The following is a 25,756-nucleotide window of genomic DNA, read 5'->3' as shown; positions in this document are numbered from 1 at the left end:
TAAAACGTATTACTCCTTACTCAATTTTTATCCATCCTTAATCTCCAGAGACAGGAAAAGGAAAAACCTGAAATCTGAATTGAGAAAATAGAAAATAATGCCTAGTGATGTAAACCTTTGCTGTGAGGATGAAGGACCCCTTCGGTTCAATGATCTTCTCCAGGACAAAACACTTGATTCCAGCAGTGCTGACGTATTCATAAACAACAGCATGTTCTAGATGGATATTGTCCACTGTTAGACTTATAAGATGGGTGTCTTCTCTTATAATTAGAGGAGAGTCAAAAGTCTGAAGGGGCAAGTCTGAAAATCAAAGTTTAATTATTACAATACTATAGAAACAGAGATAAGACGACTGTCTGTATAGCCTGTTGACACAATTTGTCCATATTTGTAGAAATAGCATGTACATTGAATAAATGGTGGTTTGTTTATTTATTGGCTATTAATAGCTATATTAATAGCTATACTTCATTTACTCTCTTCATTTATGAGTTTCATAATAAACACATATGAACAAATCTTAAGATCAATGTTACTTGTTGACTTTGACTCCCTTTATATACCAGTAAGACTCACATGAAGCTCAGGAAACACAGTGATAAAAGATGTGTAAACATTTGGAACATCTGAAAGTGACAATTTATTTTTCACAGAATTGTGGTGCTCAGCAACAATCCGAGCCCAGCTTTCCCGAATATGCTATTAGGATTGTCCAATCCAATCCCAGCGGTTTTATCATATATAATTTAAAAGTTTTATCTCAATTTTTCCTCTTCTTCTGTCACAAATTAAAACTTTGCCTCCGTACTATGAAGGGTTAGGGTGGATTTTTGTTTTTTTTTTATAAACATTTGGTTTTATAGTAAATAAGAAAGTTTGCTCTCAGTGAAGCTGTGTAGTTCCTTTCAGAGGGAAGCCACGTAGACAAAATATCAAACAGGGATCAGATGTCTTAAATAAACTTTCCCTTTTTATCTGGCTTATAGTTATAGCCCTTTTCTTGACAACATATTTGTAATTAGGCTGGTTTGTGGCTTGGCATTGCATCTACCAAATCAATTATCCTGCACCATCACTTCCAGGAGATTAGTAATTTTTCTCTAGTGCGCAATTGATCTACCTGATTTTTTGCTACTGCCTCACATTTGTACAGAAGCAAGAAGCTTGTGTTATACCAGCAAAAGATAAATATCTCTCCATTTGCTTCCAGAACAGGTCCTGAATTGACTGGAAATCTTTTTTTTTTTTAATGTCCCTTGCAGACAATTTCAGCACTTGATTTCCAAATAACCCACAGGTGTCTGGAACAGTTCAGTTATATATAATTGTGTTTTTCTCCTTGCATCAGTAGGTTTTTTTTTCCTTCTCATAACATCATTCCATGAAGTATAATTCAGACATATGAAACTACTTTACATTGAGGCCTACTTTGGTCAGAAAAGCCTAATTTCTCTGGAGTTGCTTAGAAGTTCTCTGTTTCTCTCTTTTCTTTTTTTAGGAGGAGATGGCAATATCCACACTATCTGAATGTAAAGCACACAATATATCATTCAAAAAGAACTTCTCCCTTTTGAAAAAAAAGCTACCTGGGTCATTTTCTCTATTAGCATAGAATAAGTTTTTCCCATACCTTCCTCCTGCTGGCTGTCATTAAGGGGATCAAGATCTGAATTTTCTTCAATTGAGAGGTTTCCTTTAAGCATCTCTGAATGACTTCCATTCAGGTATGAGTTTGAAGCTGCCTGAAGAGCTCTCTCCTCTTCAGCATTTTCATGCGTTCTGTAAACCCATTGGTAGAAACCCTTCCAGGAAAGCAGGAATAACAGAATATCAGACTGAATAATTCACCAAGCACTGGCTTTAAAGAAGATTTACCATTGGTTATTGTTATCATTGTATACTGTCTTGATTTTGTCTTCTTAGAGCTTGGTTGTTTTCTTGCAGTAGTTTCATTAGGAGACTAGGCAATAGTACACGGGAGAATGGAGTTTCCTAGCTGTTTACAGGTACTTCTCCACTTATGGCTGGCCACTTAGCGACCATTTAAAGTTACGACAAACCTTATGACCCAGTTCCAAAGTTCCAATGGCTGCTCCCCAGACACAAGGTCAAAGGACTGCATGTTGAACGCTCGGCAACTAGGCTGCATTTACAGCCATTTGTAGCATCCCACATTTTTGCCAACATTTACTTCCACTTTATGGCAAAACTGGGCCATTGCAAATCATTGGTTTGCTATCAACTGTGGCTTAATGATTGCTTAATGACTGCCATAAAAAGGGTTGTAAAAGTGGGTCAGTCTTATGGATAATTCTATTTACAACCATCACCACTTATGGCCGTGATGTCCACGCTCCATTATAACCGTATTTTGAGAATTACCTGTGTATTGCAATCTTGGTGAGGGTAAGGATTTCTTCTATGGCAGTTCCTTGATTAGGATGCTGTTTCTTTTCTTTCTCACTATTTTCTGCTTATCTGAGTATTCACTACACTGGGCTGTTTGTTTTCTTCTTTGGCTTTTGATTTTACTTTTTCTAAAAAAATTATAGACATGGGGCTTACCCTTAAATGTCTGCTGGTGACTGAACTGCCTGAATGCTAAGCTTTCAGAAACTCCCTTGCACCTTTGGACTTGGTTTAGTCTACAATGTTGACAGTCTTTCCAAAATATAAACAACCAGCAAATTCCACTTCCCGCTGCATTGATGATGCTATTTAGCTTTCAAATGAAACATCTGCAGAAAAACAGCCAAGCTCAAAGGACACAGCGAATCCAAGAATTTAGCCCTGAGCTACAGTACATATATTCCGTGTATTCTCTACCCTTGAAATTTTTAAACGGATACATGATATAAAAAAGATACACAGGTGGATTTATATGACCCCCTACAGAAACTAAATTAAGCCTCCTGCATTTGTACTCAATTTCCCTTGTTCTCTTCCTTCACCTTCTCACAAAACAACCAATATTCTTCATGGCACCATCTGGAAGAAGAGAATAGCAAACCATTCCTGAAACAAAATCTCTGTATGTGTTGTATCTGTCTTTGTACATTGCCAGGAGTTGATCTCAACTGAAGGACAGCTTCCCTTTTGTAATTTATAAGGAAGAGCACAAACAAATCTAGCGCTTTGTTAGCAAGGTTTATCCCAGCAAACTAAAATGGAAGCTATCTGTTGTATCTATCAGAATACTTGTGACTGAAAGAAATATATGTACTTTTTTACTTCTGAACAGCTGAAGAAAGGTTATTAAAGCATTTATTTAGCAGATTAGTTTCATTACAAAGTATTTTTTTCTCTTCTCTCTTCCCAAATCATTGTAAGAAAACACACTATAAGAAAACCCATCCCTTCCTTCACAAACCTACTTACTCACCAGAAATTCCTGCTGCCTATTCCTGTATGATGAAAAGTGATCCAGGACTTCAGTGTAATTTTCATTCATCACATTATTTCCATTTACTTTCAGGATACATTGGCCTGGGTGAAGCCCCAAAGCTGCTGCTTCTGATCCTTAGAGGGCAGACAGGAGAATCTCAACAGATTTTCTCAATAACAGGATAGATAGATAATGTGTTTACATAATATATAAAATACAGTGTAAAATGCTGTGCTTTCCTTGTTAATATTTTTGAGATGACAGTTTACCAACAAGTGGTTAGTGTTATCAACAAGACACATGTCCATATTTTTTCCTTACCTCTCCCCACAGCATGGACATAGGGTGGTGCTTCTCCGCATATCTGGAAACACAACTTGTCATTGAAATCTGGAATTTTGATAATCCTGCGAAAAATTAAGGGAATTACATAGTAAGACAAAAGTCGTGACTGGCAAAGTACGGATATTATGTTCTGTTTAAGTTATTCCATGTCACTAAAGATCTAGGAGTATATTCTACAGGGAATTCTCTAACTAAAACTAAAACAATCAATCAAAGCTCCTTGTATGCTGTTTATTATAAGTGAGACTACCAAAATTAACAGACTATCAAAAGTCAAATGAAAGAATAAAGAAGTACTAATTATTAGTAACATGGTATCAGAAAACTCTACGCTAAAGATGCTGCACTCGGGAATTATTTCATTATTCTTAAATATATGTTTGCCCCAATTCAATTTCAAGTGTATGTTTAAGCTATTAAGTCAGACTCATTGGATAAACCTTGCGTAGTCTCTTTTATGGTTAACAGAAGACTATGAGTCATGCTTTTGGAATCCAGATTTATAGGTACATTTGTTCTCTGAATCAGGGGCATACGATTATAAATCTATTGTGTCCATATCCACATGTGTTCTCTCTATCTCCCTTGGAATATGCTTCCCATACAAGAATCTTCTCATGGCTGTATTTTTCTAGGATCTTACTCTTTAGATTTGGTGGCCACAAGAAGTCGAAGAGGACGCCGAGAGCAAAAAGACTGGTTTAAGATGGTCTCAACCTCTTGAAATGAACGCAGGAACACAAGGTCCTCATTCATGGAATAAATCTTTCGACCAACCTGCAAGCCCGCCATCTGAAATGATGCATAAATATTACAAACTGTGCTGCATTATTAAACATGTGAATTAAAAAGCAGAATTCAAATTAAATTCAAACCTTTATTGTCCAAGTACAACATGTGTACAATGAGATTGGCTGAGCCTCCCTTCATGCACACACACCCCAAACCAGTGGTGGGTTGCTCCTGGTTCACAAGAACCGGTAGTAAAAATTTGTAGTAGTTCGGAGAACTGGTAATAACATTGGCTGGCCATGCCCCCGAACCAGTCCCCGGCCCGGTCGCCGCTTGCTTACCCTGCCCACTCATCAGAGGCTTTTAAAAAAAAATTTAAAAGCATTTTTTCTACAACCTCTTCAGCCGAAAAAATGCTTTTAAAAGTTTTTTTAAAAAGCCTCTGATGATCGCGCGGCTCAGCTGGGATCTTCAGCCGAAGAGGTTGTAGGGAAAAAAAATGCCTTTAAAAGCCTCTGGTGATCCTAGCTGAGTTGCCTGATCGTCAGAGGCTTTTAAAAGTATTTTTCTCTGCAAAATTAAAAAACAATAATAATTTTTAAAAAGTTGATCACGCCCACCCAGTCACATTACCCCCACCAAGCCACGCCCACAAAATAAGCCACACCCACAGAACCAATAGTAAAAAATTTTAGAACCTACCCCTGTCCCCAACCCAATACAATTTACAGTGAAAGACAGTAAAAGAAACAAGAAAAAAAAAATCCCAAACCCAGTGAGTCCTACTAACAAACACACAATCCTACTGTACCATGTGAACTTATTGCACATCGCGCCGGCACCACAAGTCAATAATACTATGTCGTTGTACAGTTATTTTCCATTCAGAAGACTGACAGCCCACAGATAAGACAGTTAGTGTGTCTTTTTCCCCAAGTTTTGCTTTGGACATCTCTATTTTCTTATCAAAAACTGAGACATATCAACAGATAAGCTTTATAAGAAAGAATGTTTACCAAATTTTAGTGCAATAAATGTCTGATTAATGTAAGAAAACACTGGGTATATTATAAAACATTCTTGTTATACCTGGGCAAAGATGGGGCAAATAAATGGCTCTCAAAAATAAGAACAGTAGGAACTATGTCTAAAAACATACACTGTGACAACACACTATGTTCATGGCATATGTTCTGACATTCTTTTGTTTGATTTGCTATGATGGACCTAATTGGAAGATCACCAGGAAATACTGGAGGTTAAGAGTGTGATGACAGAAAATAAAATCTGGAGATTAGCATTGCAAAATTACTTTCATACTATTGCTAAAGAAACCTCAAGGACATGTCCATGAAATCATCAGGATGCAAACTCAACTTAAAAGAGACTTTATTTAGGGAGAAGAAGACTACAAGGGTGACAATGGAAAAGACTCCAAAATCAAAGCTTCATTCTAGGTTTGGTATCAATTAATTTTTTTAATTTACCAGAATTACTGCTATCTTCTTAGAAATCCTATAGATAACTTTCAACAATTTACAAAAGAACCAATGCACAACCATACATTTAGTAAATAAGCTACTCTATGGAAGCGTACAATAAATTTAGCCACAAACTGGAATTTCAAAAAGCAGCAGCAAATTTAAAACAATGCATTTAATTGAGAGAGTTATTGTATTCCCTATTTCAATTTCTAATAATCAGGTACAGTTAGCTGGATCTTGGCTTCCTATGTGAGCTTTTGCATGGACATAGATCAAACAGCTGTTGGATGCAATTAAATTAAGTTTCAGACAGCTGGTTGTCAAATGTTTCCTCAAAGCACAGAAGTAAACATGTTTGGGGAAAAAGCCTTGGTTTGTTTCTTCATCTCGACAGTCTGCAACTGTATTTGATATGAAACGAGCACAGATGAAATATCAAAATAAATTCCATCAAACTAGACTTACTCAATCATCTACAGAGCTAACAATTTGCCAGAGTTGAAAGCATCTATTGACAAGGCAATATGAATCCAAAAATTCTGCAGAAGCCTGAAAAAGGTACAAAGGTGTTCAGCTTCTGGGGAAAGAGGTTTCTAGATTATTTGAGAAGAATTAAGAGTGATCCAGTTTTGTATCAGGACATTTTTTCCCTCCCCATAAATTTAGTAACTGACTTTTGTGGGCTTGAGCACCTAATTGGAGTATAAGGATAGTCATAATGCTGCCCTATGTTATTGCAAATATTGAATCATTACTAAAAATTATAAATTATTTTGACCATACTAAAGAATTTTATAGATGACATTTATAAATGTCATTACTACTAATTGTTATTGATGATACTAGCATATGACTCAGGACAGAATCTGCTGCAGTTTATGCTGTATTTCTATTTGCATTTTATTGGTATTGTACTGTACTGTACTATATAGAGATTGTCACAAAGAGGGAGTCAAGCTATTTTCCAAAGCACCTAAAGACAAGACAAGAAGTAAAGGATGGAAACTAATCAAGGAGAAAAACAACCTAGAACTAAGGAGAAATTTCCTGACAGTAATAACAATTTATCAGTGGAATGAGAAGAGATTAGACAACAATTTGTCTGAAATGGTATAGGGTTTCCTGCCTGAGCAGGAAGTTGGACTAGAAAACCTCTAAAGTCCCTTCCTACTCTGTTATTTTGTTCTGTTCTGTTCCATATTCATATAATATAGACAGCCAGTTTCGTATAGTGGTTAAGGAGATTGTGAGATCCTGTTTTACAATCCTGTAGTCCTGTCTTAAGTATCAAAGCCTAAGTGACTTTGGGCCGGTCAGTCTCTCTTGATAAATGACTGCTCTTTTTCAACACACCAAGCTAATGAATTAAAGAGGGATTTTTGGATTGAATATCTCATATAAGTTTAGATTAGAAGAAAATCTGCCTACTGTAGCTTACAGGTAGTCCATTTGTTTAATGAATATCCAAAGTTGCAAAGGTACCAGAAGAAATGACTGACAATTGGTCCTCACATAACTTGTTGCAGCATCCCCATGGTCACATGATCAAAATTTAGAGGCTTGGCATCTAGCATGTGTTTTACAGTTGCAGTGTCTCAGTCATGTGATCATCATCTGTGACCTTCCCAGCGAGCTGCTAACAAGCAAAGCCAGTGGGAGAAGCTGGATTTGCCTAATGACGGCTTAATTCACTTAATAATTGCAGTGGTTCACTTCGCTGCGGAAGCGCAGTAAAAGTCAGCTATAGAGACAGCATGACTTATGTCGAGATATATATACATATATATTTATATATATACATACATACATACATACATACATACATACATATGTTTGTGTGTGTGTGTGTGTGTGTGTATGTATATGTACATATGTACATATATACATGTATAGATATTTGAGGAAAGAACCCATAATGTGGCCATGAAAAAATGCCTTCACACTTCCTCTAGATAGCAAAAGGATCCACTTATAATTATGATAATATTAAGTGGCAACAATATGCAGAAATTCAGAAAATCAGAAAGAATACTTTTTCAGAAAAATGTAGATGTTGGTTGTTTTCCAAGATGTTCTGAGTTGAAAGGTGAATTATTGTTGTTTTTATTTTTTATTTATTGCCAAGAACCCCAACTAATTTGGGCATTTATTAATGTTGCACATAAATTAATGAAATTACTACTAGCTACTCCAAGACCAATGCTAATTTATTATTTTTGTGGGAAAGCACATTTGGAATAACCTACACATAAACAGAAAGAGCACTAAATTTGCATGGATTCTTTTGCTAAAGATCTACAGAAAGGTTACAGGGGAAACTGTCCACTTTTGAAGTCTTATTGGAAGAATATTCATCCTCATGACGTACATAATATTTTGTGTAACTTTTCTTCTATATATAAGAATTATATTTATTATTAAAAGGTGTCCCTTTCTACAAGAATAGAATTCCAGGTCATATGCTTACATCTTATTTAATTTATCAGAAAATTGCTTCAATTAACTTCAGAGCAGTATGAATTCTATGTGGAATATGTTTTAATATGTAGCATTTGATACCAACAATGATCAAGGTTTTCTAAAGAATTTTGGAATTTTTAGAGAGAAAAAAACCAACATTCCTAAAAATTTTCTAAGTCATAAATAAGTTCCTGGCGCATGGTTACCATAACCACAGTTATGCAAAACAATCAAAACTAGAGAATACAATATGCAAGAATTATGCAATCACCTATATTTTCTGTAATTTCTACTGGACTTCAAATATGTTTTCTGAATTGCTTGAGGTACAAAAGACTATATAAATGAATCCATATCTTATTTCTCTTATTAGTCATATAGCGGCAATAAACACTATTTAATGTGGCATTTTACAATCCCATAAATATTACCAAGATTTTACAATACCATAAATATCACCAAGATTTTATAGCTCTCACTGGAGAGTATCAAGCCACCAGAGGTTTTAGCCAATGATTTTTATCCACTTAGCTGGTACTTTTGCTTGATGCTTTGTAATATCAAAACACAATTAATGAATTAAATAACATATGATTGTAACATATTATTGTCACAAGATTTCAAGTCATGGAAACTGAGCCAATGGTTCATAGCGAAATTTTAAGGAAAGGAAGCAAAAAGATTTTTGGAATGTTTTTTTTTTAAATACCTTTTTAAAAAACATACTTGTCAAATTGTGTGCAACTATAACCTTTTCTGTGGGGACATGGTGGCTCAGTGGCTAAGAAGCTAAGCTTGTCGATCGAAAGGTCGGCAGTTCAGCGGTTCGAATCCCTAGTGCCACATAACGGGGTGAGCTCCCGTTACTTGTCTCGGCTTCTGCCAACCTAGCAGTTCGAAAGCACGTAAAAAATGCAAGTAGAAAAATAGGGACCACCTTTGGTGGGAAGATAACAGCGTTCCATGTGCCTTTGGCATTTAGCCATGCCGGCTACATGACCACGGAGACGTCTTCAGACAGCAATGGTTCTTTAGCTTTGAAATGGAGATGAGACCCGCCCCCTAGAGTTGGGAACGACTAGCACATATGTGCTAGGGGAACCTTTACCTTTACCTTTATAACCTTTTCTATTCCCTTTTAATAGGTGACTGTCCTATGAAACTGAAAGAATGATTTGTCAGCCAATGGTTTATTGAGAAGTTCAGCTATTAAAATACTTCCTAAGCAGATACTATCAATCATGACAAAATAGATAATCAAGCACAATCTTCTCCAGCCAAATGACCTCTAGATGGATTGAAGTACATCCCCCATTATTCCCACTCAGCGTGGCCAATGTCTAGAGGTAGGAACTGTAGTTCAGTCTTTCTACAGGATAATAGGTTGTAGAATGCGGACAAGCACAATCATTTTACACAAACTGCTTGGGAGGCAGAATGCTGCCCTTGGAAAACTAAGCAGGTCTGAAAATGCTTAGCAAATAAAAAGATAACCATCCAGCAATTCCTTCCTTCTACATGAAAATAATTCATCTCATCACCAAATCATCTCTTGCAAACCAGGGACTTTTTAGTGAGAGACCAATGGGAGCAATAGTCAAGTAACTTTTGCAAGGAGATGATCTACCTAGGGTTTAGTTCAGCATTTGAAATGATTAGATTAGTTTAAAAAAACATTCTTTCAAGAGAGTCAAACAAATAAGTTAGCTAGGTTTCATAGCAAAGGTCACATTTCCCCAAGCTCATGGCCTCCAGGTGTTCACAGTTAATTTTTTAAACCCTTTTATGGAATTGGAATACAGCGTCTAGTTCTGGTCACTATTCAAAAAAGATGTTGAGACTCTAAAAGGAGTACAGAGAAGAGCAACATAGATGATTAGTGGTCTGGAGGCTAAAACGTATGATGAACAGTTGCAGAAACTGGGTATGTCTAGTGAGTCTAACCAAGAAAAGACTAGGGGTGACATCATAGCAGTCTTCCAATATTTGAGAGGATGTCACAGAACAGGGGGACAACCTAGTCTCCAAAGCATTTGATGGCAAGGCAAGAATTAAACTTATGGAAACTAAGCAAAAACAGATCCAACCTAGAACTAAGGAAAAATTTCCTCAGAGTAAGAACAATTAATCAATGAAGCAAGTTGCTTCCAGTAGTTGTGGGTGCTCCATCACTGGAGGCTTTTAAGAAGAGATTGGGCAGCAATTTGTCTGGAATGGTATAGGGTCTCCTGCTTGAGCTTGGATTAGAAGACCCCCAAGGCCCCTTCCAACTCTGTTATTTGGTAATCTGTATTTGGCATATAGACCAGGGGTGTCAAACTCATGTCGTCACGGCGTCATCACATGATGTATCGGGATTTTTTTCCCCTTCGCTAAGCCGGGTGTGGCCAGCAAGTGACGCATCTGGCCTGAGGGCCGGGAGTTTGATAGCCCTGATATAGACATAACATCTGAATCCTTCCTTGAATTATAGGCAGCCCGGGACACTTCTTGGTTTACTGAGCAATTTGAGGATACGAAATACACAAATATGCAGCTAGACCAGAGTTACACTTCACAAGTTCACTTACAGTGTAGTAGTGCTGGTATCAAGGAGAGCTTATTTTTTCCACCTTCTTTGTCTCCTCAATGAACATCTCACGCACACATACACTCATCTCATGGTCTTACTTGCTGAGACATTCAAGTTATGCTGCCCCTTAAATTTCATTCAATACGTTTGTTTTCCATTATTTCACTGTAAGTCCAGCAGGTGTCAGCACCTATCGCAAATCAGACCTGGCTATTCGATAGGAGATCATTAGGCAATCTTAGATTTGGGAGACTAGACTGAAAAGTTGAAGAAACTGGAAGAAGGCAATAGCCAACTAGTTCCACATTGTTGTTTAAGTAACTACATAACCATGCCCATATAATCATCAAGAGTTGAAATTGATTCAAAAGAGCCTTTCCTATTTCAATATGCTCTGCTCAGCATGTATATTCTCAATTATCAGTGTTTTGATCATCAGAAAATGATTATTACTACCATATATAGTATTTTAATTTCCAGTTGGCACATATTTTTTTCTTACGAGCCCTATAAGCATTTCAGGGAAAGCTGGTGATCAGGATCTCTTGCAGCAATTTATTTTTAACTTCAAAGCAATTACGAAGGCTATTAATTTAATGAGGAAATAGCTCTGTAGGTGGGTTGTGGAGTTAACCCTTTCATTTGACTCTCGTTTCCTGATCTTAATCCTTTCCCCAAAGATATTAATCGCTCTGCTGCAGAGAAAAAAAGGCAAACCACTTCCAATGATTGAAGATCGAAACGCAGATTCATAGCAAATAGCTTTACCTTTGCAAAAGGGTATATTATTCTGGGCTTTTATTGATCACTTCAACCAACTTTCATAACCGGATGCCTTTCAGATATGAAGGCTTAGTGTTTGGGAAATGAATAGAATTTTAATCCCAACATACCTGGAGTGTACTAAGTTGAGAGCAGCAGTTTACTGAATTTTCCCCAAAAAATGCTAGATCCGAGGGTGCCAAACTTTTCAGTACCCCAAGGCAATTTATTGAATGAGGCATTGTAGAAGGTGCTACATGTTTTACTGTTTTTTAAAAACATAGCAAACTCTGCCGATTTATTTAGGAGGAAATAGTTACAAATCAGAAGTGCTTATTACCTCTGCATGTGAACCTCGGCGAACAGATTTTACCACAATGGCTTTGTTCTTTTCTTCTATATCAAATCCATAGTCATCCTCTTCTGGGAGAACCTTGGAACAACATTAAAAAATAAAATCTTTAACACACAAGGGTTTTTTTTTTTTTGCAAAAATAATAATAATAATAATATATTTGGCTCCAAATAGTTTTGCTATTCCAATTCTTTCTTCCAAACTTCAACATCAACTAAAAACAAAATATTGTTCCTTTCTTTCCATTACTTTCCATTACAAAATCAGTAAACTAAAAACTAAACTAAACTAAAAGAGGAGAATCGTATTTTTCTTTAGCCTTTAATGATACAGTTTTACTTATTTTTTTTCCTGAATGATGGAGATCTTTTTACTGAAGTGATTATTTGTTAAGAAAAGCTGCATCCATACTAGTAGAAAGGCAGAGTTTCTTGTTTCAGCTCAGTATGTATAATTGATGCCTTCAAGACAGTGACTGGCATACAGAGATGCTGAGAGCTAAACTAATAGTAGGCATGATAATTTCATGTTTGTACAGGGTCTAAATCAAATTAAGGATTAGGATGGTTCTTAAGCCAAATTATATTAGAAAACATTACTCCCTGCAAAAGCCTTTTTTTTTAGCTCTTTGGCCGAAGGGCTGTTCTTCCCTGGTAATTAATTACAGGTATTCTCACTTAACAACCATTTGTTAGCAACTGTTCAAAATTACAATGATGCTGAACAAATGGTAGTTACTAGCTGTTAAATTCTATAGCAGAGATGTCAAACTGGCAGCCCATGGGCCAGATGTGTCACACACAGGCCACGCTCAGCTCCGCGAAGGGGAAAAAATTGCAAAACATCACGTGACGGCAACGTAATGCCGCGAATTTGACACCCATGTTCTAGAGTCAGTTGGATCTATTGAGAAAATTTATCAACTTGATTTTTATTTGGGAAGATTTCAGAATTGTTTGAAAATGCACCAAATGATTTTTTTGGGTTCTTTTTCCAAAGTTATAATTCAACAGAATTCATGCGGCTAACCATCAGCAAACATGCATTGTTGGGATGCTAACCAAAGCAAATTATTTATAAATATGATATACTGATGATGTACTTAATACAAAACAATTTCGGCATAAATAACCTTTGATTTTAAACTCCTTTCAAATCCAAAACAGAGTTCCACAAAGTTAGTATTAAATGTAATCTCAGCTCATTAATGCAAATAGGATTCATAGGATAGCCCTCACCTTATGGAAAATATCCATTCGGGTTTTTTTCTTAGAGGGATATGCAGTTAAAAATCTCTCTCTAGCAGAGCCCAGAGATGAGGTTTTTGTATTCACAACAGAATAGCTGGCACACAATGTGTCAGAATTACAAGGTTTTTGGTTAGAATTGAATGCATTTGTCTGGATTTATTTTTCTTACCAGCAGACTTTTAGCTAAGATGTTTTCAATAAGCTTGAAGTCATTTCGCAGAGGCTTGCTCTTCGAATTTGTACCTTCCATCTCCTCATCAGCATGAAAACGGAAGTACTGAGACTCATCTCTGAATTCACTCTTTTCCAGTACTTGAGACCAAAAAGTGGGAAGCAGGAAAACATGCCATTACTTTCATAAATCTATATGAATCTACAAGTATAGTCACAGTCTTAAATTAATGTCAGCCATTGCAGTCTTATATATAGCTATATATGGTTCCTAAAGAGTCCTTAATGTCCTCCTTAAATGTCTGGAGTTGGGTGCTAAACTTTGGGTTATGTCCATGAATGGGGTCATTTTTCACTGAAAGGCATTACGTTACATCCTGAGATAACTCTCCAAAAAAGCTTTCTTAGAAGCATGTGCTTTGTCCTATCTGGGTGGGGGGGGGGAAATCAAATCAAATTAACAATGTTTCTTTCTGGAAAATAGACAATTGACACTGTAGTTACAGAGAAAACCCCAGTGTGAAATTAACAGGATTCCTCCAACATAAACACAATGTTCAAAGCAAGTTTTTGGCTTAAATCAGTTCCTTCCCTTTCCTTATCTCTCTCTCCATTTTCAAACTCTATAAATTGATGGTTTGTGTCCTGCTAGCCCCCAATGAGAAAACGTTGTTCTCTTTGCATCATGTCTGACACTGTGTCCCTGCAGCTAGCCAGGAGCCTGGCTTTCACACTGCTGACACAGAATCTAAAATATCCAAGGGAGGACACAAAACAACGGCTGCTTTTCATCCATTGCTTGGAAAAATTCCAATTGGTAAACATAGGTCCATTGTGAGGCTTCCAAAGACTAGCCCATTCCATGAAAAACTGAAAATGGACATAGTGCTAAATTTACTCCTCAGCTGCAGCTCTTCTCCCTCAACACTTCTAAAGTCATTTACTTGTCTGAAATGCATCAACCCAGTTTGAATATGGAGGTCATATACTAACAGCTTCAGAAATAGTATTATCTATGAAAGATATATAAAAAGGAATGAGCAGATGCATTGCTTATCACCAGTGGTGGGATTCAAGTAATTTAACAACCGGTTCTCTGCCCTAATGATTTCTTCCAACAACCAGTTTGCCAAACTGCTCAGAAAGTTAAGAAGTGGTGAGAACTGGCTAAATCCCACCACTACTTATCACCCATTTTTATAGTTTACTCAGATTTGCTGAACTGGTCCTAACAACATTCCTGTATCATATAGGGAGAGTCAGTTTGGTGTAGTGGTTATAGACACTAGGCCTGAAACTGCGTGTTCTAATCCTGCCTTAGGTATGAAGCTAACTGGGTGACTTTGGGCCAGTCACTCTCTCATAGACCTAAGGAGACATCAATAGAAAACCACTTCTGAAAAACATTGCAAGAAGTCCACTTGCTTTTTGGAAAAGCACCTTTGGGACAACCATGACCGAAATGATTGAGACTCTCCATAGACATATTTCAAGAAAACAGCATAGACTTGTCAAAATTGCCATTTGGTTGCCAAGGTTTTGACTTGAAGGCACAAAAATAAGTAACACATTGCCCCTTCTTGCAGTTATTTCATTAGACATTCCATATTGACATAATAGCAGCCTTTCCAAAGCCAGACAAATGTTGAACTAAAAGGTAAAGGTTCCCCTCGCACATATGTGCTAGTCGTTCATGACTCTAGGGGGCGGTGCTCATCTCCGTTTCTAAACCGAAGAGCCAGCTGTCCGAAGACGTCTCCGTGGTCATGTGGCTGGCATGACCAAATGCCAAAGGTGCATGGAACACTGTTACTTTCCCACCAAAGATGGTCCCTTTTTTTCTACTTACATTTTTTACATGCTTTCGAACTGCTAGGTTGGCAGAAACTGGGACAAGTAACAGGAGCTCACTCCATTACACGGCACTAGGGATTCAAACCGCTGAACTTTCGATCGACAAGCTCAGCGTCTTAGACACTGAGCCACCGTGTCTATCCCTATCTTATCCTTAGACTATCACTCTTAGTGATATCTTATACTATCACTGTCCTAATCCTTAGACCTTCAAATTATGGGGACTATAATCTAACTCCTCTTACGATAAATCACAAGAGGATGACATAGAATAGGCCCTAATTATTTTCTCTATTTCTCATGTTCAGCAATGAATATGGGTGCTCAGTCATCCCCAACAGTACCATCAATAAGCTTGGGAAAAACCTAAAGTCTAAATAAATGAAAAATAATACGTGGATGGTGGAGCAGGGAGTCCAAAACAACCTAATGAGGGAAATGGAACTGAACTTAAACAAAGGACAGAGAAGGTTGTTTCCCAGCACTCAAGCCCAGCACCAGTTAAATGGTAATGTCCACATCCCCTGCAAGGCCCTGTTTATATCTATTTTGATGCCTTAAAATCTTTAGGACAGGTATCCATGTAGCCCCTCTGCACTTTATTCCTGCTATTATCAATACAGGGATGGCTGCACGTGTTGTGAGAGTAGAGGAGATGATTCACCAGAAGGCCTGCCAGCACCTGTGATAAATTAGGTTACACAGCATAAATTGGAAATGTCCCTGCCTAAGGCCATAGATGAAAGCTGGAAACTGGATCAGTGGTCTCAAAAATAATGTAAGTGGTCATCTCATTAATAAAATGCAGTTCTTTGGTGGAAGGGCCTTTGGTTTATTATTAAAATATACATATGGCATGCTGCGTAAAGCCATGCTTATGAAGTATCTTTGCTAATTCAAAAAGAACATTGTAAGAGCATAAATGCCAGTTTGCTCAAGAGGAGCTTCAAAGAATTTGGCTTTCTAGAAAATGCTCTCTGTATTTCTTAAATCCATTTCTTTTCCCTATTTTTCCTTCAAAAGTCCAAAATACAATAGTTATTGGGACAAGAATACAAAGAGAAGTGGAAAATAAATTACATTAATTAAAGCTGCCTGAAAAGATGCCAGAATAATCTGAGACCATTGTGTCTTCCTGTAGTTCTACTTTATTGCATAGCAAACAAAGAAAAGAAAGACTGTGATGTGTGTGGAAGAATTGCCTTTCATTTCATGGAGCCTTTGCTGCTCACTGAAAGACATCAGTATACAGAGAAACCATGGAAGTAAAATCCAAGTTGGATATACTTATCTTATCTAATAATATCCCTACGAGTTTGTGTTCTGGATGGAGGGTTATGCTACATATTGTTTATATTTTTAATTATTTTTAAAAATATTTTTAAGGATAAGAAAAAGTGAACATAAGGAAGCAAAAGAAGAAAAAAAGAAAAAAATGATTAATAAAAATACTATCTATAAGGAATTATAGCACCAGATTATACAGTTAGTGCTCAGGACATGTTAGTGCTCAGATGGTGAGACATTAACAATAAAAAATAAAGTACATTAAATTATTTTAACGATGTAAGGATTTTGATCTGAGCTGGATGAGACAAGTATATAAAATGGGCAGCTAATATGAATTTACTAAATATGTTAAATATACAAAAGAAAAAACTACTAAACATTACTTAATATTAGTTTCTAACTTCTCTTTGTTGTACTCTATATAGAATAGAATAGAATAGAATAGAATAGAATAGAATAGAACAGAACAGAACAGAACAGAACAGAACAGAACAGAACAGAACAGAACAGAACAGAACAGGTTTATTGGCCAAATGTGATCTCCAATGCTTATAGACTTTTAATTTTTTTGTGTTTCCGATTTCAATTCTTTTTTCCTTTAAAACCATATTTTAAATATTTATATTTGCTTTGCTGCAAAATATACAGAAGTTATGGAAGTTAATCTTGCTTAAATAGGGTTAGACTTCTATTATGAATGTAGGTTGCTACTTTTCCCATTACTTTGTATTCTCAAAGTTTAAGTTCTAGTCTGATATCTTTGGTAATGCACCTCTTTTTAAATGTGCTTAATTTGTCCTTGTACACTGATACTGTAGCTGTTTCAGAATTATTTCTCAAACAAAATAATCAACAAATGGACTGGTTGCCTTCTATTACAACTATTCACACATCTTCACAGATTGGACTAGGTTCACACAAAGCCATACGTTGGTTAACCATCATTTACTTAACCTCAATTGGCAGGGCTTGAAAAGCACATTAAGTTATAAAATGTGGTTTACTACCACAAAGGCTGGGTTCATGCAATATATAAAGCCAAAGCTAAATGAATCGTATTATAGCTGAGCTAAACCTCTCTTCTCTTATTGCTCTCTTCTGTACAAGATCCATTTAACATACAAGGATTTTCATTTTCTTTCCTTGATTGTCTTGCCTCACTTTCTTGCTGATTTGTGACCTGCACACATCCAGACAGACAGACAGACAGACGGACGGAATAGGAAGTGAGGGAATATAATTCCAATCCTCAGTGTTACAATTCTTCCTTGTTGTTGACTCTATAGAATGAAACATCTGAATTGTAATTTGTTTGCAAATTTATTTCTTACCAGAGAAATCTAGCATTTGCAGACTGATTTGTGAAGAACTGATGGGTAAAGGTCTTTCTTTAAGTTTGTTCCAAACATCCAATTTTACAAAAGAAATACTTTTCCACCACTGGATCTGGTGAGATTCTATGCTGCTTCTGTCTCCTACTTTTGAGTAACTAAATCTAGAATTTAGATTATGAACTGCTTCCCTCACTAGGAGACACCCACTGACTCCACCAAATTTAAACTATGACCACTTCTGCTTTTCGAATGTAGCTCTCATCCTAAATTGGGATGAAAAAGATTCTTTACCAGAATTTTACTATTTTTATACAGAAGGAAAGCAACTAGAACTGGGCTTGTCTGTTGCCTAACAGTCCGGTTTAGTAGCTATCGAAAGCAAATATTATCTTGGGAAAAAAATATATTGGGAAAAAGATCATGATTCCAGGAGATGTAATCCAGAGTGTGCTTGATTAAAAAAAGTCTGTCATAAAACTGACAACGTTTGTTGGTTAAAGAAACAAAGGTAAATCCTTGTTAATTGGTTAGGATAAGGAGGAATTAACGGCTTACCATGATGCATAAAACCATTGTTACAGAGCCCGACTCCCAGTGCCACAGCATCCTCTCTGGTCTGACAGTCTCCCTAGTAACAAGAAAAGATAAATGTTATACCCTGGGCAAATCGTAATTCAAACAATCCTACCACAACTAGATCCCAGTTCCCAGATGAACAGAACAGTCTTTACAAAGAAACAGTAGAAGTAATTAAAGCAGGGCTCCCTTTACTTAAATCCCATTCACTCCTAAATATAGTACCTTTTGTCTTCCACAAGCTTTGAGAGGACAAAGACCAGAATCTCATAAAGGAGCTGTTTTTAACAGTACACAGTTGCAGCCAGTTGTCTCTACGAAGCAGCTTTCTTTTACTAGCAATATAATCAAAGCCATCTATAGCTGGCTTTGATTTATACATGCTATAAAATATCAGAATAAGAGGCAGCAGAATCTATTGAAGGATAATGATTCCTTCTCAAACATCAGTTTTAATAGGGTATAAATACAATAACATATGAAATATTGTGCCTGTGTGCCCCATGAGAAACAGCTGCTTAAAATAATGCATATAGTCATATGATTTCATTGTATTCAGGGTAATATTTCTAGCAATGATGTAATAGGTGCTTTTGGCTGACAAGAAGAAAGCGGAAGAAAAAAAAAACACATTTATTTTGGTGCCAGATCCCCATTTTATCTGCTCAACCAGTTGTGTGGGTGGCCACTTGGAATGGAACTATGTAGGCTCAGTTCCATATGGCAAGCAGCTCATATGAGCCTCTCCAACAAGAATTGGGCAATTTTAAGTTTATTAGTGTAGTTTCCTCTCTTTACCAAAAGATAACTCCCACTGGAATATATTTCCCCTCTGTTCCACTTGAACTTGAAGATACTTTCTCATTCCTCAATCATACCAGAAACAATGCTCATGGATACTGCATAGTTGCAGTTCCTGGCCCACTCTAAAATCCACAATTTCTTATTGGAACAATCAGTAACATAGATATTCATAAGTACTGTATTTTTCCATGTATAAGATGCTACTTTTTCTTAAAACTATTTACTTAAAAATGGAGGGGCGTCTTATACACTGGGGGTGGGGGGAGGGGGGGCAAGAGGAGAACCGTGGTTGCGAAACTGCTGATACCATATCTCTGCAAACTAGCCTCACGAGTGAAACTTCCAATTGCAGAGACAAGCTAACAGGTTTCCTCCAATCATGAGCCTTATGTAACTGATGTCAGCTGATGCTGCGGAAAGCATGTAGTCAGTGCCCAGATGCGACAGACAGCGGTAATGTTGAAGCGTTCTGAGCCCATAAAAATGCCAGAAAACAAACAAACAAAAAATACCGGTAACAGCAAGCAAATGTTTTACTCTGCAAAATAAATGTCTTCTATTTAATGTTTAAAATATTGATTTCTGAATTTTGGGTATGAAAAGTGGGGGGCGTCCTATACATGGGGGCGTCTTATAGATGGAAAAATATGGTATGTTGCCCTTCGCTTAAAGTCCCTTCCTACCTTGGGCTCCTAAATCAATCTAATCTATGGTTTGGAGGGAAGGCTCAGTTATGAGTTTTAAAAATTCCTTTCTTTTCATTAGAGAACTTTGCCCAGCAAAGTTAATATAGAAAGGAACAAAGGAGGGAAGATGGATAATTCTGTCTGCTAAGCAAAGGGTTGGAATACACAGCACTTCTGATCTACTTCCTGGTCTATACATGGACAAATCGCCATGGTTTCCAACTATATACATGCAGGATAAATTATGGCCAGGAACTTTCAATAGCAATAGGATAAAGTAGATTCATTTGGCTTAGCAACTCATTCATACCCAGGACAATAAACCAAGCAAGACAAAGACTGGGCCTTGTGAAAACTACTAAACAGACCTTTAGTAAATCTAGAGTACATAATAGTTTTAAGATGACACTATTATGTGCACCAAACCTCTCAATTAGCTGTTATAATTATCAATACTCTTTCTAGCCTTTTCCTTATCTTACAATCTCAGAAAAAGAATGGTAAATTAAGACTTTCGTTTTGCTTACCTTTTGTCTCTAAAGTAGTTGCTTTGCCCTGTGCTCTTTGTTTCCTTTTTCATTCTGCACCAGGATGAAAAAGGAAACAAAGCAACTTGATACCTTCCATCTCTGTTTTTATCCCTGGGTGTTGCCTCAAAAATAAGGTACTAATTGGAAATGAATAGCAAAACTTTTAATGAAAGGTAATATCCAGCACTAGGTACCTTGTAGCAGCTATGGATGACAGGGCCAACAGATCAGGGCTGAAAAAATTGGGCATTCACTAGATCCTGGCTGAGGAATTCTGGGAGTTGAAGTCCACAACTCTTAAAGTTGCCATGGTTGGAGACCCCTGCACTAGATGACAGCAGAGCTATCTGTATCTCTTTGATGTTGAGGAGTCATCTGGGTTTCTGCAGCTCAAATCTAGTAAATCTAATACAGAGTTTCTCAACTTTGGCTACATGAAAATATATGGATTTCAAGTCCCAGAATTCCCCAACCAACATGGAATTCAGGGATTTAAAGTCCATATATCTTCATGTTGCCAATGTGAGAAACACTTCTCGAGACTTGGGTACAGTTTCAGAAACCGCTTTAACCTGTGACTGGGTTGCACAATTTAGGCAATATGTATACAGCAGTTTCAAACTATTTTTAATTTAGATCAACCACACACTATTAGTGCAGAATAAGCTTTTTTCCTTTTTTTTTAATGGGCAAAGTGTACAGAGTTGGAAATGCTGATCAAGACTATTTCACAACTTTTTAATTGCAATATTATTTACTTGCCCTAATATGCCCCTTTCCCATTTTAACATCTTGCCACATGGCTTCTTTACTTAGAAAATTATTACAGTGAACTTATAACTGCTACCATCTAATTTTACCCCCAGATGAGTTCTAAAGTGACATCTGTTTGACACTGCTCTTAAGCTAGCCTTTGGGAATTTCTGTAAACTTTGTTTACAGAAATAGCATATAAAAACACATGACTAACAATGCAACTTAGACTCGCCCCTTGCAAAACAGTAACACTGAAGTCAAGAGTTGACTAAATCTGTAACTTCTCAAAAGCTCTCATTGGAGATAAAATACAAATGGAAAAAGAATGCCCATAATAAAATAGGAAGACCACTTCTCGATGTTCAGATAAAGAATTTTGCATGGTTAATATCGAAGCATAAATGGAAACCAAACCAGGCCTACCTCTGATATCCTAACATAGGATTAAAGGGGACAATTTGTTCCAGACCACAAGAAATTATTCTGCAATACAAAGCTATTTAAACTGTATTTTGATAAGAGATCTGACATTTTTCTTTCACAAGAGCACTTTCTGGATATCAGTTGTATTTGGATTCGTATCTTGTTTGTAAGCTTCTCAAAGGCTTCCAGGTAGTCAGTGTCAGCACAGGGTATTTAAGGACTAGAATCTCAATCTTAAATCTTTTTATTAAAAGCATAGGTTGTCAAAGTCAAGTCCATGCAATATCAGTGGAATAATAAGACACCTGGGAGTTATTTTAGAATTGTAATGTGCCCACCTAGCAGAGGTGAAATGCTCCCAGTTCGGACCCGATCGCCCGATCCGGTAGCGATGGCGGCAGGTGGTTCGGAGAACCGGTAGCAAAAATCCCTGTGCCTCCCCCGCCCCCACCATGCCCAGCTGAGCCGCACGATCATCAGATGCTTTTTTTTTTAACTTTTAAAAGTATTTTTTCTACAACCTCTTCCGATGAAAAAATGCTTTTAAAAGTAAAAAAAAAAAAAAGCCTCTGATCATTGCGAGGCTCAGCTGGGATCGTCATAGGCTTTTCAAAGCATTTTTTTCTGCAACCTCTTGGCCAAAGAGGTGGTTTTAAAAAATGTTTTGAAAAATCTCTGACAATCCCAGCTGAGTTGCCTGATCGGCAGAGGCTTTTCAAAGCATTAGAAAAAATGCTTTGAAAAGTTTTTTTTAAAAAAGTTGGTCACGCCCACTCAGTCACATTAATCCCCCCCACCAAGCCACGCCCACAGAACTGGTAGTAACAAATTTTACATTTCACCCCTGCCACCTAGATTAAGTTTGTTTAAAGAATGTAGTTATTAGAACATAAAAAGTTAAAATCTGGAAAATCCTTATTTCATCTCCAGTTTGATAAATTCCATATTTACAATATCAAAGAAGTCTTTCAGGTTGGACTCCAAAGGCTCCAACAATTTGTGAGGAATAATTTTATGGAATAACATTGCAAAATGTGAAAGAGTTGAGGCTGAACCCAAAAAAGAAGAGAAACATTAATATTTTTATGATCTCATTACCTGAGCAATCAACCAATCCACTAGTTTATTTGCTGGGATCACTGATTTGTATGTCTTCAAGTGATAATCTCTATCTCTATGTCAGAAAAGAAAATTAGAAGGTAGTTAAAAATTATGGTTGGCCAAACACATTTTTAAAAAGTCAATGCCACATTTTAACCTGGGAAAGAATTGATAGAAAGGAAACCACTTCTCTCTAGATTTTCTGCAGTTTATAGTTTAAATATTTGATTGCACACTGTAAATAGGGGAGAGATAGCCTGGAATGACAGGAAGAAGAGCTGCTACCAAGGAAACTGTCAGATAAAAGAGGCTTGAGCCCAGGCCAACATAGTAAAATAGTGTCTCAGACAAACTGGCTTGTGAGTTCATAGAAAAATAATGGGCGGGAGGAGGGAAGAACATTTAGATTTGCAAGATCCTGTTACTATTGCTGTTACAATTAAAGTGGTTCTGATCCACAGAACATGGATTTCTGAATCTGGTCTACCCTGAAGGGCTGATACAGCCTTTTCAAATCTAGTCTCCTCTACATTATGGGACTGTAATTCCCAGAATTCCATCAGACCACACTGGTTGGCAATTCTTAAAGTGACAAGCATATTATATCTGGTAGCTACTAAATTATAAAATACTTCTATATTATCAACAAATTTAATTATGGCAGTTCTTTTGAACTAGCCAGAGGGAGTCAAATTTGACCTAAAGCTCCTTTAAGAACATATCTCTCAAACCTTATCATAATTTCCATCAGTCTTATACATATCACCTCTCATTTTATTATAAAATTCTTTGAAACAGAAATTTTATGTATGTTTGCTATACTTTTATTATGTGTCATCAGAAAGCTATAAATCTCTTTAGGGAACCAATCATATTGGAATTATCCCCAATCATGTTTTACCTTATTTTCCACACATCTTTCCAAAATTGGCAATGATAATACGTGAGTTTTGGTTGCTAATTATGAGATCCATTTGTGACAGTCCAATTAAACTGACTTATTGCTAATTACTGGTATGCCTATGTTCAGGAATCTTCTCAATTAATGGTTAGCACCTGCTTGAAGTGAGATAAGAGTCAAAAGAATTCAAGGGAAATTGAACTTAGTTCGCTTGTGGCTACATAAGGATTCTAGGCTGATCCCTCTTTTAATTCTGTCCTCAGATTCTGCCACTCATTCTCCTATACTAATGCTGTTGAATCTGAGGTCATCAAAATGCCACCACTAATTCCATGCATCAGGGTCAGTTCACTTCCTTGATTAATTGACTATTTCTTTTTGTTTGACTTTCAAATTATTTTTTAAATGAATGGCTGAAGCACAAATATAGGCAACACACGCACACATTCATTTACACATTTTAAAGCATCACTCTTAGAGTTCTGTTGTCCCCTAGGAGACAATTTTCAATTAAGCAGAACTATGGTTTATCAGATGCTTCTATGCACCAAAATGTACTAACATGACAAGGAATGGTCATTTAAGTTACTGCATTCTAGGAAAATTGAGACGCTAGGGGTCAGCTTCAGAAACTGGGATTCCAATCCCCTTTCATTACTTCGTGTAACCAGTGATTTATTCTGAAACATATAGTAGTCTGTTATTTAACCAGTAATGATCATCTGAAAGCTAAAACAGGTAATCATCCAATGATATTTCAGTATACCAAAAAGATCAGATTGTGTTAAAACATACAATGATATTTTAATTATAAAACATATGATTAAACATTAAGCTAAAATTATTTTCCAGTTCGCTTGCTCATTGATGTAATTCTAAACTGCATATTTGTTCTTCCTCCTAAGAGAATCTTAGGCTACAATTTTAAGAATAATTATTAAAATACCTTTCAAGAAACACAACTAGGGATAAGTTATCTTTAGAAAATTATACTATGAGACAATATAGTAGAACAGGATGTCACACACTCTTAACTAACTGAAAACATAGTTAAGAAGGAATACCAAGTTATCCTAAACAGAGGGCAATTTATTTCTGGTTCAATAACAAAAGGGAGAAAACTCCAAATGATATGAGACTGTATGAAGATCTTAAAATAATGAACTTACTTTATCACTGGTGTGTACAGGCTGTGCAGACGACAATAGAGCCTTACACCCTACAAAGAAAAACAATTGACAAGGTTGCAGTCTAAAATACAGGTTAAAATAGTATCTAAAACACATACAGAAGAAACCTGAGTAACCCTCTGAGGGTTGCTGAGGAACTTATACTATAACACTTCACCCTCTGAGTTAAAATAAAGAGAAAAACTTAAGTGAAAAACGTTTTACTTATTTCACAATTTCTTGGAACTAGAATATTTTAAAGCAACTATTTTAATTCTCCCAATTGACACTACACTAATTATGTCTGGTCTTTCACTCAACTGTATTTGAATAGACAATGAAATCTATTTGGCTGTGAATCATGCTATAATCATCAATTATAATAATAGTAGCAATCACAAAAAACAAAGTCCTGCAAATAGAAGTAGAATGACTATGGCAAAAGAAAGCAAAGATAGTACTAATACTAATAGGCGTTTTGTGCGCAATTCCAAAATATCTGGAGCCCCACTTGAACATTATCTGCATTGACAAAATCGGTATCAGTCTATTGCAAAACACCTTTAACATCATCAAACAACATCTGCATATCACAGGTCATGGGGAAAGACACCATAGGTGGATAAAAATCCAATTGAAACATCTGGCTGATAATAATATTTTATATACCCCATATTTCTACAGAAAATGCAGTTTGAAAGTATTGATGTGGGGATAAGGAAAATGATTCTTTACAATATAACAGACAAAGAAAATGTTATCAACAATATAAAATAAATTCTAGAAAGTTGAAATCTCTTATATTCTTAAGCC

General features: G+C 36.5%; 1 protein-coding gene across 2 annotated transcripts in view; it reads right to left on the bottom strand.

The window, feature by feature from the left end:
• The window catches only part of PREX1 (phosphatidylinositol-3,4,5-trisphosphate dependent Rac exchange factor 1), a 231,675-nt gene that overhangs the window by 37,111 nt on the left and 168,808 nt on the right, over positions 1-25,756 (bottom strand). For both annotated transcript variants that reach the window (XM_034413827.3, XM_034413826.3), the window contains exons 13-22: positions 24,944-24,993; positions 22,871-22,946; positions 18,553-18,625; positions 13,518-13,660; positions 12,084-12,176; positions 4,377-4,525; positions 3,710-3,795; positions 3,386-3,522; positions 1,634-1,805; positions 116-303 (exon numbers count right to left, since the gene is read on the bottom strand). In XM_034413827.3, the coding sequence (XP_034269718.1) occupies positions 116-303; positions 1,634-1,805; positions 3,386-3,522; positions 3,710-3,795; positions 4,377-4,525; positions 12,084-12,176; positions 13,518-13,660; positions 18,553-18,625; positions 22,871-22,946; positions 24,944-24,993 (1,167 nt within the window). The remainder of the gene's footprint in view (positions 1-115; positions 304-1,633; positions 1,806-3,385; positions 3,523-3,709; positions 3,796-4,376; positions 4,526-12,083; positions 12,177-13,517; positions 13,661-18,552; positions 18,626-22,870; positions 22,947-24,943; positions 24,994-25,756) is intronic.

The sequence above is a fragment of the Pantherophis guttatus genome, chromosome 3 (genome assembly GCF_059756535.1).
Source record: "Pantherophis guttatus breed Tessera chromosome 3, ASM5975653v1, whole genome shotgun sequence".
NCBI classification, from domain to species: domain Eukaryota; kingdom Metazoa; phylum Chordata; class Lepidosauria; order Squamata; family Colubridae; genus Pantherophis; species Pantherophis guttatus.
This window is presented reverse-complemented; position numbering and strand designations above follow the sequence as displayed.